The sequence below is a fragment of the Mus caroli genome, chromosome 11 (genome assembly GCF_900094665.2).
Source record: "Mus caroli chromosome 11, CAROLI_EIJ_v1.1, whole genome shotgun sequence".
In the NCBI taxonomy this organism is placed as follows: Eukaryota; Metazoa; Chordata; class Mammalia; order Rodentia; family Muridae; genus Mus; species Mus caroli.
Genome location: NC_034580.1, coordinates 82,176,180 through 82,197,588, shown reverse-complemented (window position 1 = coordinate 82,197,588; position 21,409 = coordinate 82,176,180). Strand labels below are relative to the sequence as shown.

Below are 21,409 nucleotides of genomic sequence, written 5' to 3'. Positions count from 1 at the left end.
CAAACCAAACCAAAAAAAGGACAGAATATAAAGACTGGATCAGACTCTATCCTCTATGTTAGACGCTCTGGATAAATGGAAACAGCTATTTTATTAAAACAAGTTCAAGACCAGAAAGGCCCAAGGTACTTAGAAACAGTTTGCAAGGCACAGCCTCAGCTACGTTCATGACTGAAAGCAATGCGCTGGCCTAAACTGAGAGAAAGCATTTATTGTGCATCAAGAGACAAAGCACAGTTAGAATGTCTGTCCACACAGGAAGATGGCACCAGGCCCTCTTCTGTGATGTAATGCCACGGGACTTTACAGATGGGTGTGGGGAGAGAGTATGCAGTCAGGGTGAAGAGCCCTTACCCCTCCCACATGGGCAGAGTTGGAAGTTTTCCCAGGTGGGGTGGCAGCGCATGCAGCCTTTACCCTTCAGGAAGTTTCCATTGTACTGTCATTTTTTCCCTCTTTAATGCAGCCTGCCCCTTTTATTATAGAACATCCCGAAGTTTCAGGTTCAACGTGTTCATACTTGAAAGCAGAGCTGCCATCCTCAGATCAGCACACAGAGAACAGACCCCATCTCCTCCTCCCTGATTCCCACTGGATCCAACTCAGACAGGAACCTGTCAGGAGGAGCCACCAGGTGCCAGGTGCTGAAAATGCACTGTTGATCTGATAAGCTCTTGCCAGCGGAGCCTGGCAGAGAGGACAGATAGCTGATAACTCTTCCTAGGGAGTGTGGAGGCCTGGGTGATGTAATATCTGGCTATGAATAAAGTGCTATTCAGGACACTGAGGAGAGAAACATTAATTTCCTTAGAGAGGGTTAAGGGAAAGTCCTCTAAAGAGACATTTGATCTGCTCTTTGGACTGAGTCAACAATCAAAAAGCCTCTCTCTCTCTCTCTCTCCCTCCTTCCTTCCTTTCTTTTTCTTTTCTCTTCTTTTCTTTTCTTTTCTTTCTTTCTTTCTTTCTTTCTTTTTTTTTCAAGACAGGGTTTCTCTGTGTAGCCCTGGCTGTCCTGGAACTCACTCTGTAGACCGGGCTGGACTTGAACTCAGACATCCATCTGCCTCTGCTTTTCCCAAGTGCTGGGGTTAAAGGCGTGCACCACCACGTCCAGCGTCTGGCTCTTTCTTTCTTTCTTTCTTTCTTTCTTTCTTTCTTTCTTTCTTTCTTTCTTTCTTTCTTTTTTTCTTCCTTTCTTCCTTTCTTCCTTTCTTCCTTCCTTTCTTCCTTCCTTCCTTCCTTTCTTCCTTCCTTTCTTTCTTTCTTCCTTTCTTTCTTCTTTCTTTCTTTCTTTCTTTCTTTCTTTCTTTCTTTCTTTCTTTCTTTCTTTCTTTCTTTTCCAGTACTGAAGATCAAGCGCAGAGCCTTGAACATCCTAGGCAAGCACTGTACAACTGGGCTATGTACCTTCCTTACAATTAGTATTGATGCCATCTATCTGTTTTAAATTATTAGAGAGTCTCTTCAGATTTGTAGAGAGTTGTACTGAGGCAGACTTCAGGTGATCAGGCCCTTTAATAAGGTGGGCCACTCCCAACAGTGGAAGCTGGGATTTGGTGGTGATCAGGTAGCAAGCTGCAAAACAAAGGCAAGTCTCTAGATTTGTAGACTTTAGAGGGAGGGGGTCTGCGGGAAGCAGAAGTGGTTTCTGAGGCAGGCCCGGTTGGTGCAGACCAGTTGATAAGATAGAAGGCAGTCATACAGGAAGCTGATCCTATTGTCCCAATCTAGGAACTTTAAAGCATAGTGAAGGGTCCGATGCGGTCTAAGGCACGGCTGATCCCTCTACAGTAGCACAGACGGATGGAAGCTTACCCTGTAACCCAGGCTGGTCTTGAACCAGACGAACAGACATGATCCTTCCCCAGTCTCCTGAATGCCGAGATTACAGCTGTAATTCATCATGATCTGATTATTTTAATTTCTCTTCTCTTCTCTTCTCTTCTCTTCTCTTCTCTTCTCTTCTCTTCTCTTCTCTTTCTCTCTCTCTCTCTCTTTCTCAATAGGCTTTTTGTGACAGGATTTCTCTATATGGCCCAGGGTGTTTTGAAACTCAATTTGTAGAGTAAGCTAACCTTGAAGTTAGAGATCCGACTGCTTCTTCCTCCTAATTGTTCGGATTAAAAGTGTATGCCACCCACCATACCTGGTAATTTTATATATATATAGTTTTTGTTGTTGTTGTTGTTGTTTGTTTGTTTTGAGACAAGTTTCTCTACATAGTCTTGGCTGTTCTGGAACTCACTATGTACTCCAGGCTGACCTTGAACTCGCAGAAATCTGCCTGCCTCTGCCTCCCTCAACCCACAGCTGAACCCCTAGTGATGGGATTAAAGGCTTGCACTACCACTCCAGGCTGATTTGAACTTTGAGACAGGATATTACTCTTTAGCCCAGGCCTCGAGTGTGCAGTCATCCTATGCCTTAGCCTTCTAGGTTACTGAGAATGAAGGTAGGCACAATGATGAACTCTCAGATTCCTGGCATTAAAGAAACAGTAAGGGAAGCCAGGCTGTGATGATGCACGCCCCAATCCCAGCACTTGGGAGGCAGAGGCAGAGGCAGGTGGATCTCCGAGTTGGAGGCCAGCCTGGTCTATGCACCGAGTTCTAAGACAGCCAAGGCTACACAGAGAAACCCTGTCTTGACAAACCAAAAAATAAAAGAAAGAAAGAAAGAAAGAAAGAAAGAGGAGAAGGACAATGTTGCCATGGGATTTCCACTTTAGAGCTAGACAGAACAGAAAACAAACAAGATGACTTCCAGGATCGATCGTAAGGTATAAAGACAATAAGAATAAGTTGGGTATGACCCTGACTGGGGGGTCGGTCCTTGTAAGACTAAATGATCCCGGAGAGCCCTCTGGAGGGAGCATTTGACTGAGATCCAATAGGATCCTGGAGGCAGGTTTCTTGGGCAAAGTGTCCTGGGTTGAGGAACAAATACAAACTTATTTAAAACAGACTATAGTTTGAAATATCTCAGAAAAAGAACAGTGAGTCTAGTGAACACATAGAGGCTTTCTTCTTATCATTCTCTAGACAATAGTCTAGCATCCATTTACATAACACCGAATGTGAGCTAGGCATATTTAAAGTATATGGGAGGATGTGTTCAGGGATGTGAGCATTTATAGCTGCAGGGGCTGGTACCAATATGGAAGGGGCTGGAGCCAATCTCCGGTGGACTTCAATGGGTGACTTCGTAAATATCCTATAAGACAAAGCCTGAGATATTGGGGGGGTGACTTAAGCAGGGTGAGTGGAGGACCAGAGGGTTTGGCAGGCCTGGTGAGTGGGCCCATGAACTACCATAAGGAATTTGTTTTGACGAAGTACCATCTGGCCAAGTATGAATTAGAAGCAGGGAGCTCTAATGGGAAGTTGTAGCTTCCTCAAAGTGAGAGGCCCCCGGCCAGAGTGGCATCCGTGAATACAAGCATGCCAAAAAAAAATTGGTTTTGCTTGTTTGTTTTCAAGACAGGGTTTCTCTGGCTATCACAGAACTCACTCTGTAGACCAGGCTGGCCTCCAAGTCAGAGATCCACCTTGGTGCTGTGACTAAAGGTGAGCACCATTGCCACCCAGCAAAGCGAATGCATGTTTAGAAGTGAAGCTGACTTGACTTGAGGGTGGATTCTGGTGTGGGAGGGAAAGGGAACAGAAGATGGGAGTATCCCCAATGCTATGAAAGGTTACAAGGACCAACTGCGGTGCTTGTGGCTTGTAATCCCAACATTTATGAGGCTGAAGCAGGAGGAACAGTCGTAGTTCAAGGTTATCCTCAGCTACATAGAAAGTTTCTGGCTGGCCTGGCTTACATGAGATCCTGTCTCAAAAAAACAAACTTAGACAAAATCCAAAAGGGGGCTTGCTTGCGGGGCGGGGAACAAATTAGAACCAAGCACAGTGATCTATATGTATAAATATGTCACAACAAAACCCACTGCTTTATATGCTAAATTTAAGGTAATAAAAACAAAAAATAGTAGTTAGGATGTAACTTTTTTTTTAAAGATATATTTATTATTATGGGCTGGTGAGATGGCTCAGTGGGTAAGAGCACTGACTGCGCTTTCAAAGGTCCTGAGTTCAAATCCCAGCGACCACATGGTGGCTCACAACCACCCATAATGAGATCTGACTCCCTCTTCTGGAGTGTCTGAGGGCAGCTACAGTGTACTTACATATAATAAATAAATAAATCTTTAAGATTTATTTATAATAAATAAGTCGGATGCTCTTACCCACTGAGCCATCTCACCAGTCCGGGATGTAACTTAGTTGGTAGAATTCTTGCCTAGTGGGTACCAAATCATGGATCTGATGCCCAGCACTGCATAAAACTGGGTATGGTGGATAAATGCTATGGTTCCAGAGGCTCAAGGTAGGGGGAATCCTTAGCTACACAGGAAGTTCAAAGCCAGCCTGAGTTCTGAATTCTCTCAACATACATGGTCCCTCACACAAAGAGAAACAGAGAGACAAAGATACAGGAAACAGACACACACACATAGAGAACTTGTCTTGCTAGTAAACACCTTTAGTCCCAGCATTTTGGAGGCTGGGGCAGGAGGATTGCTTTGACTCTGAGGCCAGCCCGAGCTACAGATTTTGCCTTCATCTAAAACAACCAACCACAACTGGGGCATGTAAAAGCAATCTTGAGGCTGGAGAGACGGCTCCGAAGGTAAATGGGCCTGTGTGAGCAAAAGGGCCTGGAACTCGTGTAAAAAGGTAAGTGGCAATTTAGCCCAAAGCTCTGCAGACAGGTAGCCTGGAGTATGCGCTGAAAAGAAATAACAAGAGTGACTCTACTCAGCAAGGTGGCAATTGGCACTTGAGGACTTCCTCAGCTTGCTGTCAACACTTACAGCACATCTCTGCAATCTGTAATATCCCTTTGCTCTGAATGAAGTTATCTTAAAGGGCTGCAAAGACGGCTGAATGGAAAAGAGTCCTCGCTGCTCTTCCAGAGGACCAGGGTTCAGCTCCCTGCACCCACACCAGGTGGCTCACAACTGCCAGGAGTTGTAGCTCCAGCTCTAGGTTATCAAGCACCTTCTTTTGGCTTCAGTAAGCATCGAATGCAGCTGATCCATACACATAGATACAACCTATATATATATAAAATGGTTAGCAGGGCAGTGGTGGCGCATACCTTTAGTCCCAGCACTTGGGAGGCAGAGGCAGGCAATTTCTGAGTTCGAGGCCAGCCTGGTCTACAGAGTGAGTGCCAGGACAGCCAGGGCTACACAGCGGAAAAAAAACAAACAAAACAAAACAAAAAAAGGTTAACGGAAGCTATGGAGTCAACCATATATACAAATTGCAAGTATATTTTGTCTGTAGGAGACAAAATGGAGGTCTCAGAAAAATGGAGGTCTACAGAAAAATGGAGGTCTCTGGCAGCATAGCTGGCAAGTCTGATTATTTCCCTCCACACAACTTTTAGAACTTCTACTCTAAATGTTACATTGTTTCCCCCATTATGTTTCTCGCTATCTCTGCTATTAATTGCACTGGATTATAGAAGCAAGCAAACAAGGTAAAGCTAGCTTCCCAACAACAATAACAACAACAACAGCAAAGTTATTTTTTTCTGCTTTTGCAAAACAAGAAACCAAAATGGAAGCAGAGAGCTGACTTCCACAAGTTGTCCTTTCCTAACTTCTCCTCACATACCAGCAACAAAATAATTTTTTTGTTTGTTTGTTTTTTTCGAGACAGGGTTTCTCTGTATAGCCCTGGCTGTCTTGGAACTCACTTTGTAGACCAGGTTGCCCTCAAACTCAGAAATCTGCCTGCCTCTGCCTCCCGAGTGCTGGGATTAAAGGTGTGCACTACCTCGCCCAGCAAATTTTTTTTTTTTTTTTAAGTGAAAAGAGCATCAGGCAGTGGTGGCCCACAGTTTTAATCCCAGTACCGGGCAGGCAGAGACAGGCAGATCTCTGTGAGTTCAAGGCTAGTCTGTGCTACACGGTGAGTTCCAGGTCAGCCAGGGTTACAAAATACAGACTCTAGAGGAGGGTGGGGACAAAGGAGGAAGAAAGAAAACAAAAAAAAAATGAAAACAAAAAGCAGAAAGTGATTTGTTCACAGCCAGAGCCACACTTACACAGGATTAGTAAGCGAAGTTGATGGCAAACACTGACTGTGAAAGGGTGAGTAGATGTATAAATCTGGTTTAGCATCACAAAGAGGAGTTCAATCCCAAGGCAGCAGGCAGAGGAAACACCTGTGAGCCCAGGAGCCTCTCAAACCTCTACTGCCAACTTTTCTTTCTTTTTTTTTCCTTTTTGGTCTCATTGTTGTTGTTTGTAAGGGAGCCTTCTGACTCTGAATAAGTTTGTTGCTGTCTTTCTGTTGCTCTCTGGGATAATATCCTCTCTGTTGCTGCCCTAGGGATAAATATCTGTCTATTCTCAATCTGTCCATTGGCCTGGGCTTCTTTCCTCTCCCATAGGTTCTCGGGGAATAAGTCCAAGGCAACAGGGAAAGGTGCTGGAGATGGGCACTGAGTAAATGTGCACTGAGGGCCCATGAAGGTGTTTGGGTGCAGAGAGAAAGAGAAGCAGTTTCTAGTACTCACCCCCGCCCCCCAACACACACATACACACTTCTTTGTTTCGGTTCTCCCTTCTGTCAACTCACACAGCTTGGCTCCTTTGGCTGGGAGAAGGCATGATCTGGCTTCTTTTTTTTTTTTTTTCCTCGCTGGCTGATTCTATTGTTTTTCAGCCCCGTGGTTCTGTGGCTTCTTCCAGTCTCCTGCAATCACACAGTAGGCCTGCAGGGGTCCTCAGAGCACCCCACACAAGGCAGGTCTTCTTTAGCTAATGTTATCTTTTATTTAAACACAGAACAGTAGCCTCCAATCTTGTTACGTAACATACCAGTATCTCAGGGTGTTAAAACCAGTACAGAATCTACTGTTAGGCGTTAGGGAACCTGTGGATATAAACATATTTAGTAACACACTATTGCAGAAATGTAACCAATTTAATTTCCTGGTTCCTGATTTGAATTGTTAGAGTTGGCAAGGGATGTCAGAAACCATCTTATTTCAGCCGTCCTTATTCATTTTTGCAGTAATGGGTATTGAACCCAGAGCCTCGAGAACCTTAGGCAAAGTCTCTACTGTGAGTTCCACCCCCAGATCCCAGTCTTTTAGGCGATGGGTACTAAGGCCTAGGGGCACAGAGGAACTTAACCTCAGAAAGCAGCCTTGGGCTGGTAATCAAGCTTTTGATAATCTAAAGAATTTAGTATATCTTCTTAAAGATCCAATCTCAAGTCTTTTCAAGGTTGTGATTAGTTAGCGGAAGGCTTTGGACTCCAGGATTTATACTTCCCAAAGCAGTCAATTGTAAACATTGACAGTGAGTGCCCCTACACTGAAACCGGTATCTGCCGGCAAAAATGAGTGGTTTTGTTCTTAAAAACGTTGGGACTTTATTCATCCCTAACTATGTGATGCACATTCACTGAAGACAATTTAGTTGATTGCATATGAATTAAAAACAGCTGGGTGGAGTGACAGGTGACGTTTTGAGTCACCCGGGGATCTACCCAAATACCAGCCTGGGTTTGTGTGTAAACGGCTGCCAGATAGGAGACCAAAGGTTCCTGGGCCTCCTTTAGCACCCCAACCCCGCATGAACTTTTTTTTTTTTTCTCTTTTTCTGTAACCTGGCTAGCTTGGACGGATCTAGCCGAGGATGACCTTAAACTTCTAACACTTCCCAAGCCTTGGGTTATAATTGGGCTATAAAGCAGAGAACCACCTTGTCCAATTACCTTGTGTTTTCTTCTCTTCTAAAATAGCAATGAAAACATGTATTTTGCCCCAACACCATTCAGAACCCCAGTGTGTTAGAAAAAAGGGTGGGTCTGCCGTGTTCCCCCTCCCCCGCCCAGAAATTCTTTTATCAAATTGACCTGTTTTCCTGTAGGAAGACTCTGCCCCACTCCACCCACCTGGTGCCTCCCTGGACTTCCCGACTGTCATGAGTTTATTTTTTAACCCTCTCTTCCTTGAAAAGCACCACCCCACTGACCCAGAATGCCAGCTCCTCCCCTTTGGTCACCTTGACTACTCTTACTGTATTTTCTGTTGCTAATAGACCTCACTAACCATTAGCAATAGGGACCCCAGTTTCTCTATAGTCTTTCTCTATGCTCTTCCACTCTCAGTACTGGGGATCCAACCCAGGGACTCGAATACACCAGACAACCCTTTCCTAGTTTTAATTAGGAAATTACGAACAGGGCAGAGGAAATAGAGAATCTCCGCTTCTGAGCAGGGCATGGGTGGGCATGACGAGACTGGTACTATCTTACTAAATACACCTGCCTTGAACTCTGCGGGTCACTTTTAGTAACTTAGGCTCTGGGTCAGGAGTGGCTTAAAAAGTGGAGCGAGAAATTACTATCTAGGTTCTCAAAACAAAAGTACTGTAAATCCCACTTCCCAACATAACCTCGGGTCCTGGGAATCCCAGTAAAGCCAGACAAACAGGCTCCTATCTCAGAGAGCTCCCCCACTCTAATCACCTCTTCTCCCAGCCCTGCCCGCCAGCTGCCAGGACTGGCGGGACCCAGACCTTGCCACACTCCTCGCACGCGCGCCCCGCCAGGGCCGAGGGGCGGGTGGGGGTTGGGGGCGGGAGGCAGGGAAAGCAGGGGCGGAGTTCCGTCCTCCAGTGATTGGCTCCTGGCGGATGGGCTGCGGCCGTGCAGGACCAACCAGTGGCGTGTTGCTATGTGCTGAGCCGATGGGATAGGCGCGGGGGCGCGTCTGTCACCCGGCAAGCCCCCAGCCCGGATTCGGAGGGATGCGGAGCGGCAGTGGCGGCGGCGGTGGCGGAGACTGTGGCTTTAAGAGCACGCAGGGAGCGCTAGAGTCAGCCGTGCAGTCCTTCATCGCCAAGCACTTCGGAGCAGCCGAGCCCGGCGCTGGCGGGACCGGGCAGCCTACCGCCAGGTATGAGGGATCTCGAGCTGAGCTCGCGTGGGCGTGGGGCGCATTCTGCTCCAGTTCGGGCTGTGCGCCCTGGGGACGGTCGGGCTCCCAGGCTGCGTGCAGCCCGGCTCGGCTGGTGCTGTCGCGGTCCCGAGGGGGCTCCCCGAAGGTTCCCGGGGTGCTAGGGGCGGGGAACCGGTTGCTGCAGCCACGTGATCGGTTTGTTTACAAACACTGGCGGGCACTCTGGGTTCGGGACTCGGCGGGTGGCGACGAGCCGCCTGGCAAATATGGGGACCCAGAGACCTGGGCGCCAACGCCTCCCTTGTTCGGCGTGACCCACCTCCCCCCCCCCCCAGGGGTGGCACCGGGCGGCACCCGGCTGTACGGTCGATGTCTCTCTCCATCGAGATACTTGGGTCTGGGGCACGTCGCCCTCTAAAGTCCCCGGAGCGCTTCGGCAGCCCCAGGCCAAGGGAACCACAGCGAGTTCCTGCCTGGACGCTTCCCGGCGCCTCCCCAGCGGCCTTGCCAAGGGGTGGGCACGAACTCTGTTGCCAGACTCGCTGCGGGGGCCTCTGCGGAGAGTCCCTCCCAGAGCTGGCTCCTGCCTCTCTTCCTGCTTCAAGTTTACCTGCCTGGTTGCTGACTCCCTTCGGGTGATTTTTTTTTTTTTTTTTCCGAAACAGTGGAACCTTACTCCCGTCTCCTGGCTGGCACTTAGGGGGAAGCACTGTTCCTTTGGACCCCTCGTGCAAAGAACTGCCTGCCACCTCTGACTTCACTTTTACCCACAGTTTTTAAAAAGCTGAGCGAGCATCCTCCGGTTTGCCTAGCCTTCCACGGCCGGGCTGCTGGAAATGGCAAATGCGCCAGAGCCCTGCTTTTTGGCTTCCTTGTTGATTTGTTGTTGCCACGTTGGAGGGTCTTTGAGCCACTGAGTTGGAGTCCTATTAGTCTTTTGTTCCTCATGCTTGTCTTCGTTCTCGCAAGATGGGCTCCCTGTCCAGAGCACTGAACAACAAGCCTAGGGATTACTTTTCTGAACCCCATTTACAGAACATTAGAGGCACAAAGGAATTACAGTAAACCTCATGCTTGAGGCTCTGCAGTAGGCTGCCTGGTTTGGGGGTTTACAGGATCTGATCAGTAAGATTGGGATGCTTTTTCCTTTTGGCACACACTGCCGTAGGTTTTACCTGAGTTCAGTCCATCAGCTTTCTTAGCATTTGATATTCTTATCTTTGAGGAAGTTTTACTCTCTTTATATCACTTTGTAAATTCTGTAGTTTATCAAAAATAATGGCTTTATTAGAACATTTTCATACACATGTATCATTGTGACTGGTTCATACTCAACTATGACTGCTCCCCCACCCCCGGTTTTGTGCTGAGCTGTGATGAGTGACTGAGTTCTTTACAAGCCCAGCCTGAGGAAAGCTGGGGAATCTTACCTTAGGCACTGTGATTTGTCCCCTATTCCACGACAGGGTCAGATGGGATAGAGTGGGGTACCTGGGCTCATGCACTGCCTCAGTTGGGCTCTGCCTAGTTTAGGGTTCAGTAACATCACTTCTTAGGTCTCTGCTTGAGTTGAGATAAGGGTGGGAAATGGAAAATAAAGAACACAGATAAGAATATGTGCCTTTGCCAGGCAGTGGCAGTACACACCTTTAATCCCAGCATCTGGGAGACAAGAGACAGGTGGATCTCTGAGACCAGCCTAGTCTACAAAGCAGGTTCCAGGACAGCTAAAGCTACATAGAAATCCTGTCTCAGAAAAAACAATGAATAGTTTCCCTAGCCAGGAATGGTGGTATATATCTAACCCCAGTACTCTGTGAGGTAAGTTCTGATCACTGCAAGTTTGAGGTCAGCCTGGTCTGTATAAAGGGATTCCAGGTTAGGCAGGGCTATGTAAGGAGACCCTTTGTCTCAGAAAAGAAAAAAACAAAACAAAACAAAAACAACAAAACCAAACAAAACTACTTCAATTCTTTAGAACCATGATTTTCAAACTTGGCTAGGGATCCACAGTAAGGAATACATTATAGCAATGCATGCTAGCCTGGACTAGACATTCTAGGAGGCAGTAACTGTTGCCATATTACCTGCAGTATGTATGTGCTGTTCTTTTTCCTGCTTCATTAGAAAAACAACAATCAGCTGGTGGTCATGACTCATTAATTTGATTTCCTAACCAAATGGGTCACGACCTTCAGTTTGAGAAACATTGGTTCAGGGCGGAGGTCCTCTAGCCTGGCTGTGCATGAATATGTCCAGAGCAATATTTAGAAATACAGCAGGGTTAAAAAGTTTGTATTTTATATATACAAAGATACATTATATATGTATGCATATAGTGTGTATGGATGCTTATTTTCTCTCTGTCTTATTTTGAGACAGGATTTCATATTATACAGTCTAGACTGACTTGGAACACACTGCATAGCTCCAGGCTGCTTTTGAACTTTACCACAATCTTCCTGCCTCACCCTCCACAGGATAGAGATTCCAGGCGTTAGACACCGCACATCTGTTTAGGGGTGCTGATGGGGGGAGGGTGCTCCTTAGGTGATTCAGGTTGCTGATTACTGGGAGTTGGTGGCAGTGAATATTGAGAATGGATGTGAAATGCAGAGTCAGGTAGATGGCGCATACCTTTACAAAGTTTAAGGGGCCTGGCGTGGTGGTATGCAGCCATGGTCCCACTCAGGAAACCGAGGCAGTCAGCTCTTGCGCTCTGTGCATGATAGTGAGTTCCAGGCCAGCCTGGGCTGCAGAGTGGGATTCTCAAAAGCTTTGGTGAAGAGAGTAAGAGATTGACTGGCAGGCCTTGCACCCACTGCACCCCAGCTCCTCTGAGGCTGCTGCTCACAGTTCTGGAGCACTGGCTGTTTCTGAGTGTGTGGGGGTGGGAGATGTGAGCCCCACCAGGGAGCTGCTGTGCTGTTCACAGATTATGTGAATTTTCATTGTCATAATGATGTTAATGGTTTTGAGGCAGTCATTGTGCCTAGGGGATTAACAACTGGCCAGCAGAAGAAAGGATTGATTTTGTTTAATGTCTGGCTGGTATTCCAGACTGTGTAGCCCCAGGGAAAAGCAGGCTGTGTCTTTATTTTGATTTGGGGGTTGGGGGAATCAGGGACTTGTCTATCATCAGATGTTAATAAGAGACTCAGGTTCCCACATCCCTTGCCTAGTCAGCTGGCTCCTTCCCACTGCATGGGCACGGTGTGTGCAGGTGGATCCAGTTAGTCATCCGGTTTCTGGTGCTTTTTCCCTTTGCCTTTAAGCACAGATAACACACAAACACCAATGGAGCTGTTCACTCAATTTCACCCTCTTATTTTGTCCAGACAGGTTGGTGGAAGAGATTTCTTTGAATTAAATCTGCAGTTTAGCTTTTACAAGGGACACTTAATTATCTACATTCAGATTCTACTGTGGTCCTTGGCAAAAAGTGCCTTGTATGAGAACATTCACTGAGAGATTGTCTAAATTACCTCTAATAACGCTCCATTTGGCCTAGCTGCTCACATTCAGAATATCCAGTTTTGAGCACATAGAAAAATGAAAGGGGCAGAAAAGTGTGTGTGTGTGTGTGTGTGTTGGGAAGGGGGCAGGTGACAGGTCTTAGGAATATCAGAGGGGAGGGGATTGGGAAGAAGTCAGGATCCGGTCTCTGTAAATTATCTCAGCTTTATCCCCAGGTCTAGCAACCAAACCACTGGGTACTCTTGACAGGTATAAAGCATCACTTTGAATTCTAGCCCACAGCGATGGAGAGCCAGCCAGAGTGCCCTCCTATCTGCTTGTCTGCCAGCTAAAGATATTTGTAAGGGCTGACAGGGTTCTTATGATATCCATTACAAAAGATGCTGTCTACTTGGGTCTGTAAGAGATTGCACCTGCCTGAATTTCCCAGTGAGTTGCAGTGGGCTCTGCCTGGTGCACTTCAGTCTAATGCAGCATCCTTCTCTGAGCCCTCCCCTGACTCCCTCCCCCAGCTCCCCTCACCTTATCACCCACCTTCCCAACCTCATTCCATTTCTGCTGCAACTACTTGGGGCCTTGTGACGTTTCAGAAACTTGCTGTCTTCAGACTTGTTCGGTAACTCAGGCTGACCCTCTGACCTCTACCACCTGACTCGTGGACTACCGGGGTATGTCAGTCACCACACCCAATTTAAGCCTCTTTTTTAATTTTTCCTGGTTACAGCTCTTCCTTTTTAAAGATTTATTTTAATCTACGTGGGTGAGTATTATCTCTGCATGAATTTATGGTCTCCAATTAGAAAAGAGTATCAAGGGCCCCTGGAACTGGAGTTGGGATGGTTATGGTCCACCATGTGCCAATCATATGGGCCCTAGGACCCAAACCCTGGTCTCTACAAGAGTAGCAAGAGCCTACTTTCTAAGCCTGGTTGGTTTTGCTTTTGTAGTTACTTTCCTCTTCCAGATGAGAGTTAGTGTTTCCCCGACTACTTATCAACATCTCCTCACCTCTTGGTCCACAGCCTCTTTACAGTCCTTAACTTGTTTGTCTTGGGATACAGGAGACCCAAGCTGGTCTTGAATTTATTATACCAGGCCTCTAGATCCCTAATTTGGGAATTACAGGTGAGTTCTATGCCTTGCAGGGCTCTCAACTTCAATGCATGCTAAGCAAGAAATCTACCAACAGCTACATCCCCAAACCCTAACTTTATTATCATTGTTATTATTATTATTATTATAAAAACCAGTTTACTACAGTCTAGGAATGTATTATCTACTTACTTATTGGAATGGAATATTGTGAGTGCCCATTCCATTCTGACTTGCTCCATCCTGGCAATACTTTGAGTTCAGTGGGTGCTAGATAAATACCTGTTGGTTAAAAACATAAATGATCAAAGGAGGCAAGTTTCAGTCTCTAAAGTAGGAAGTTTTTTGTTGTCGTTTTGTTTGTTTTGGTTTTTGAGACAGTTTTTTTTTTTTTTTTTCCTTTGTATCTGTGCCTGGTCTACAACTCAGCAGAGATCCCCCAGCCTCTGCCTCCCAAAAGCTGGGATTAAAGGCGTGCAACAATCTTTTTAAGAGATTATGAGGAAAATAAATGTTTTGTCTCTTTCTTGGAATAAGATAATATTTTCAATATTCCTTTTGCACTTTGCATTTTTCACAGTATTGCTTTTTATTCCTTTATTCCATATTGGTGGCCCAGTCTCTGAAAACCCCAGCACCAGTTATTGTTAATAAACATCCCTTGCCTCTTCTGCTGACCTCACTCTGCCCCCCCCCCCTTTTTTCTGACATGCATTAGCATTTCTATCAGTAACCACACTTTTCATTAACACCAGCAGGCCCTGCAGTGGAGCTGAGGGGCCTGGCTCCTGAGTGAGAAAGAGCCGGATAATTAGCTCTGTGACCTTGGGCAATCTACAGTTCCCTAACTCTTTGGTCCTTATTTGTAAAATGGGACTAATAATAGTAACTATCACTGGGGATTTATGGGAGGATTAGAGGAGAAGGCCAGGAAACCAGGCCCAGAGCCCGGCACCTAGGAAGCACTCAGTGCTCCTGTTAATAACAGCATTAATAGTATGAGGTAGATTTTCATCTCTAGCTGGCAGGAATCCATCCCCAGATCAATTGATTTGGTGGTGACGGGTGGGCGATGACCAAGTCTTAATTGATATTAAGTAAATGAAGGCCCTAAGTATCACTAAGGTTTGTCAGAACTAGAATGGAATTGATTTTATTTTATGACAGGGTTTCACTGTGTAGCACTGACTGGCCTGGAACTAGCTATTTAGACGATGCTGTCTTCACAGAGCTGCACCTGCCTCTGCCTCCTGCTTGCTGGGATCAGGGTCGTGCACCCCTACACCTGGCTGGAATTGAGAGATCATGACATTGTAACAGCTGCTGCCCAGCTCCTCTTTTCCCCCTTTGAATTGGGTCTTTCTGAAGCTCAGACTGCCTGGATGGAGCTCACTAGCACCAGCGTCCTCCCCAAGACTTAGTGTCTTTGGAAGAAGTAATACTTGTGGTAGTTTTAGAAAAGACATACTGTTAGCTGGTTGATGGGAGGCAAAGGCAGGCAGATCTCTGAGTTTGAGGCTAGCCTGGTCTAGAGTGAGTTCCAGGACAGCTAGAGCTACAAACGCTGTCTCCAAACAAAGTATGCTGTCTACCTGTCGTGGACACTCTTGATTTAGCCTTGATTAACCAAGCTGGCCTGACGGGAGGCTGCGTACTGAGGCATTGTTGACTGAAGTGCTTCTACTGAGAGCCCTTCACTTTCCCTGAAAAACAGCAGGAGAAGGAGCTTGATGTAACTTGTTTCCTGGGATTTACATCGTTTGAGACTCTCTACCACATCCTATAATGTCTCCTTTAAGAAGTTCGAGGGAGAAATTCTTTTAGAACATAGTGCCAGGAAAAGCTTTGGCCCTTCAGAGGAACTGGTATGCCTTTTTTTTTTTCTTCTTCTTTCTTTTTTTGGACAATTGGAAATTTATAACTGCTCATATTTCTCTTTTTGCTATGGTTGCCAGGAAGTACAGAGCCAAAACTGTGGCTTGCTCCACAGAGGCCTGCATCCTAATTTTTTCCCAGTGTTAACCTTATCATTTTTTTTTTGTTTTGTTTTTCTTGCTTCATATGAATAACTTGTAATTTTAGATACAAACTGGATATGTGCTGGGTTGGGAATTGAGTCCAGTTAGGTAATTTCATTTTAGAAATATAAAGGTATAAGAAATATAAAGAGCCCGGCGGTGGTGCCACACGCCTTTAATCCCAGCACTTAGGAGGCAGAGGCAGGCGGATTTCTGAGTTCGAGGCCAGCCTGATCTACAAAGTGAGTTCCAGGACAGCCAGGGCTATACAGAGAAACCCTGTCTCAAAAAAAAGAGAAAGAAATATAAAGAAATGTAAGGCTTAAGTGGGCAGAAGAACACAGCTCTAATTAGGTAAAGCAGAAGTCAGTGGGTAGGGGTGGAGGCAGAAGAGTGGGAAGTCCACAGCTTGGGATACCTGAAACTGCATCAAACTGGGTTAGGCTGCAGCTCAGTAAGAGTCTCAGCATTGTCCATATAAATCAGACAGGGCAGTGCACATCTGTAATCCCAGCACTTGGTAGGCAGAGGCAGGGAGGTGGGCAATTCGTGATCAGCCTAGGACTTGAGACAAGTACAGATCATGCCTTCTCTTCCTCAGGTCAGGGGTTCTTTCTATTTCTGTGGGTTTTAGAGGAGTATGCACTCCTGACCTAGCCCTAAATGGCCTATAATGTTTCAATCTTAAGTGAAACATGCTTCCTCCAAAATGGGTAAATGAGCCTTTTTAATGTTGGGGCATCTCTGCCAGTGTGGTATGTGCTGCTGCTGCCTGCGTTTCTGCTACAGGGCTGTTCTGTCTCCCAGCTACAGGGCAGCCCTTCCTTGTGATTGTAGTCTTGAGGATAGGGTATGTCCAAACAAGCGTGACAGTTGAGAAAGAGAAAGAAGCAGGCCTGGCTGGTCTATGGTGCATCCCTTTAATCCCAGTACTCGACTCGGGAGGCAGAGACACACACACACAAAAAAACAAAAAACAACAACAACAACAACAAAAAAAAAACAACAAAAAAACCCAAAACCATAAAAAACCCCCAAACAAAAAAATCAAAAACCAAAACATACATATGAACAAACAATAAACAACCGACAGGCCTAGAGTTCTAGTGTGCTGCTCACTGGGAAAGGAAAGTCAGACATGAAGGTAGCGAATGGATTCCACTGGGCTCGGACAGGGCCTCTGGGTGAATGGCCAAACGTTATTGTTCAAATTGGCTTTATTTTGTTTTGGCTGGTGGACATTTAGTCCCGGGAGACACTGACTTTCCTAATGGTTTGCAGCGTTTGGTTTCTCCAGTTCTGTTTTAGAATAGAATACCCAAGGTTTTGGGAGTTTAGGATGAGCCTCGACTGCCAGCAAAGAATAGTTCGGACCAGTAGAAGTAGAACTTTCTAAATTGGAGCTGAAATGTAATCTTGGTTCTTTTATTTTTGTGGGTAATAATCTTTACTCAGATAATAAGACTTTTGGGAGAAAAAGAAAAGTTAAGACATGGACCTGTCTCCTGCTGGACATTGTCCAACCAGTGATGGAGGCAAATGTGCAAGTAACCAGGGTACAAGATAGAGTTTAATCACTGGGGAGATGGAATGAAGGGTAGGGTTTTGGAGGTGGGACTGGATAAGGAGGTTTTAAATTGGGAGCATACCAAATTCAGTGTCTACTGAAGGGTACAGATGGGGAGGACATGGGGATGCTTAGGGGCCACCTGACACCTGGGGAAGAATGCCAGGGTGTTGCTTGGTACCATTGCTATAGCAAGGGGCAGTTTCATGGAAGTGACCTGTGACCTCCTTTCTCAGAACACAATAAGGTTGAAGAGCTTGCAACAGTAGCTCATAGACACTGATTAAAATGTCCTCTGAAAACTGAGTAGAGATATCCATTCTCATTTTAACCCTCCCCGTGTCCTGTGGTCCACGCTGACTCCTCCAAAGGCTGAGATCTGAAGTCTGCATGTATGTCTGCGCTCCATGTGTATGTCTGGTGCCTGAAGATGTCGGAAGAGAGTGTTGGATCCCCTGAGATTGAACTTATAGGTAGCAAGGATAGACCCCAGGTCCCCTGAAGGGCAGTCAATGTTCTAAACCATAGCTATCTTTCTATTTCTGCAATTTAATGTTGAAGTAGTAAATCTGCTGGTGCTTCAAGAGAATTTGACACTCTGGTTCAGAATTTGAATGATTATTTGACAGAATTCTCAAATACATATATTATCGGTATGTGGTACATAGCTATAATCCAAACATTTGTTTTTTTTATGATTGTTTTCCCTTCCCTTTTCTTCTTTCTTCTTTCTTCTCTTCTTCTCTTTCTTCTTTCTTTCTTCTTTTTTCCTTCTTTCTTTCTTCTTCTCCTTCTCCTTTCTCCTCCTCCTCCTCCTCCTTCTCCTTCTTTTTTTTTGAGTCAGGGTTTCTCTGTGTAGCCCTGGCTGTCCTGGAACTCAAATCTGTAGACCAGGCTGGCCTCAAACTCAGAAATCCACCTGCCTCTGCCTCCCAAGTGCTGCCTGCCTTTATAATCCAAACATTTAGAGGTCAGAGGATTGTTTTGATTCTGAGAAGGCCAGTCTCAGCTATGTGATTGTCTTGGTCATATACATATACTCTGTCCTAACAAAGCCAATAATTTGTGCATGCTTATACATTTTATATTTTTGTGGTGCTAGAAATTGAACCCAAGACTTGGTGCTCGTCAGGCAAGAGTCCTGCCGCTGACCTGCACCCTATATCTATATTCAATATTTACATCCCTAGCTCTATATTTTGTTTTTGCATTTTGAGACAGTGTCTTACTATGCCTCTTAGAGTGGGCCAGGCCATCCGATATTACAGCATAGCTTGAAGATTCTCCCATTGTTTAAGCTCTGGAGGCCATAGGGATCAAGAATACATTTCCAGAGGCCTCTTCTGGTTTGTCAGGGTACAAGAATTTTATAGAAGCATAAGGTTCAGGAATTCAAGGTGACCTTTGGCTACATCTCCCTCTGTGTGGTCAGCCCTCAGTTGTTCACACTGCCTTAAATTTATCCTCCTGCCTTATAAGGCCTTCCAAGCACTGGGGCTTCAGGCATGTACCCCAAACCCAGCGAGACTAAACTTTCCAAGTTCGTACGCCATGTCGAGCTTTGGGGACGACCCATGAACTAGCTTTGGGAGCTTTTTAAATGGAGAGGCTAAATTGGTCAAGTGCATGTAGATCTATCCTCCAAGCACCCGGCCTAAACGGAAAAGGGTTTTAATTCTGAATAAGGCCTACGTGCTCTTCCCACGTAGAGAAGCCCAGAAATTCGTCATGGAGTCAGCCTCTTCCCTCTGCCTCTCTCCTGCCCCTTTACCCCCCCCCCTTTCCCTTGCTCTCTTTCCTCTTTTTTTTCCCCCCACACCCTAGAATACAAATCTATCCATCTGTGGGCTGGCCATTACATTGCAGCTCAGGCATCCTTTCGATAAATGTCTCTTCCTTTTCTCACTCTTAAATTTTAAAAGTTCAACTTCCAGATTCCAGTTGTGGAAAGGCAGGGGGCTTAGCCACAGACAGGCTGGATCTAGAATGTGGGATTTATGTGAACTGGGGATAAAACTGAGAAAGCGTGCAGACAGCTGAACAGTAGCATTGATTGGCAGGTCTGGGATAGATAGCCTGTAGTTAATTGGAGCCCCAGCTGTGCCCCAGAGATCCATCCGTGAGAGAAATCAAGGTCATGGTGGTGCCCATTGTCCAAAAGACGTTCATTAATTCAGCAGGTAGTTCAGCTCGGGAAACACAGCCACTTCAGTAAAAGAAAGCAGATGGAGCGTTTGCATTCTGTGGGGCCAGACTGGAGCTTGAAGGCAAAGTGAAAATTCGTAGCTTCTGAAGAGGGGCCATACTCTTTGCTTTAGGGAGTGGGTAAGTTAGTTATACTGGGCTTTCCTATGTAGCTAAGGCTGTCCTGGAACTCACCTTGGCTAGCCTCAAGTGTATAGAAAGATCCTTGCTGAGCTGGTGAGATGGCTTAGTGGATGAGAGCACTGACTGCTCTTCCAAAGGTCCTGAGTTCAAATCCCAGCAACCACATGGTGGCTCACAGCCACCTGTAATGAGATCTGACACCCTCTTCTGGTGTCTGAAGACAGCTACAGTGTACTTATGTATAAAGAAAGATCCTTGCTTCCACCTCCTGAGTTCTGGGATTCCAGACCAGACCATTCCTTGTTCAAGTCTCTTATTTTCTGAAGCTGTGTGTCATTAGAGCTCCTACATGGCCGTTTTTCATTATAGGTCAAGTTGAGCCTTGTCTAGGCACAGAAGAATGGACTAGCTCTCTTGGTCACAGACCATAGAATGAACGTTATTTGTTTTGTTTTAACCAGGATTGTCATGTGGGCATGATCGAGTGTGAAAGGCTTGGTACTGAAGGGTGGCAGAATTGTCCTGGAGAGAAAAAAGGTAGATTGATTGGGCCTCTGCTGTGTTCAGTAGAGGCAAAGTTGAGGGGTCCTATACCTGGCCTGACCCAAGCCCGAGAGAGGGTTTTGTTAGGGTGTCTTCAGAGAAGATGCAGAGGTTGGACATCTGCGAGCTTCTCTAGAGTCCAGAGGACACTTACAGCCTGGGTAGGGTCATGCGGGAAGCTCTCCTGGGATACAGTGGAGAATGAAGGCTTGGGAGGCAGAACAGAGATTTCACAGTAGCCAGGTTAAACTGCAGAGGTTCATGTGGTGCGCTTCAACTTAGCTATGACTTCCTAGTGCTGCGTCTCCTCACCATCTACCAGCCCTGGTGACTTGGCCCCTCAAGAGTTAATTGCCAAGAGTTAATGGGGAGTCCCATTAATGGTGCAATGCCCAGACTTAGGTATTTTTGCTTGAGTAGATATGTAAGAGTATGCAGGAAAGCAGGGGAGCACAAGAATAAGATTTGGAACTACCAGTATGGTTTTGCTGATGGTCACTCATCTTCTCCCAGTTAGCCACCTTCCAAGGCTCCTTAGTGTACTGAATGCTGTGTCCTAGATGTGAAGGATGGGTCAGGACTCTAGACCTTTTCAGGCAGTTCCTTGTCTTGCAGAATAAATTCTAACTCAGAGAAAGACGTTCTCTGTGTGCTGGGGTAAGGGGTTGCCAGCTCAGCTTAGGGTTTCATTTGTGCTAGGTATTAAAGATGAGCGGCCATTTATAGGGCACAGGAGATAGATTAAAATATGGCAGGTAACTGAAATAATTTGGAGCAGTGTAGTCAGTAACTTGGTCTGTCAGGCAGGTTTGGAGTAGAGCCAACTTTATATATAAAATACATAGAGTTGGCTCAGGCTCTTTGGTTTAAGCTGGTAGGAAACTGGTACAGGTTTTGAAACATGAGCGAGATGTGGTCAAATTGTGTTTTAGAAATAGAATTCTAGAATGGGCTGGAGAAAGAGCTGAGTCAGGGAGTCAGGAAGCAAGGACAGTAATCTGTTGAAAGGCTGGGCCTTGTGCAGTACCACCCGGGAGGGTTGCCCTGGATGGTAGAGTTAAGCCCAGCCAGGCCTTGGGGTGGGGGTGGGGGCAGTGTAGCTCAGTAGTAGAGTGCGTGCGAGGCATGTCTGTGGCCCTGGGATTGGTTCTTGGCATTATTAAAAAAAAAATCCAGCCAATTAACCAAACCAAACCCCAAAACTAGAGTTGACTGCTTAGAGAAAGTGAACTATAAAAAGGGAGAGAAAGGAGCTGCCTGCTTGGTCAGTGGGGTCTTTAAGGAGAAGTGGGGTTGAGGCCTGCAGGACACAACATCTGCCCATCATGTGCAGGGCTCTGGGTTCAGTCCCCAGCATCACAAAGGGTGTGGAAAGAGAATTGGTGTGAAGCTGACT

The 21,409-nt window shown here is 46.1% G+C and overlaps 1 protein-coding gene across 1 annotated transcript in view; it reads left to right on the top strand.

Annotated features, from left to right (window-relative positions):
* The first annotated feature begins 8,779 nt into the window (after nucleotides 1-8,779).
* Nucleotides 8,780-21,409, top strand: part of Ypel2 (yippee like 2) — a 60,258-nt gene continuing 47,628 nt past the window's right edge. Inside the window, exon 1 of the mRNA XM_021177473.2 lies at nucleotides 8,780-8,985. Coding sequence (XP_021033132.1) covers nucleotides 8,837-8,985 — 149 coding nt within the window. The 5' untranslated portion in view covers nucleotides 8,780-8,836. The remainder of the gene's footprint in view (nucleotides 8,986-21,409) is intronic.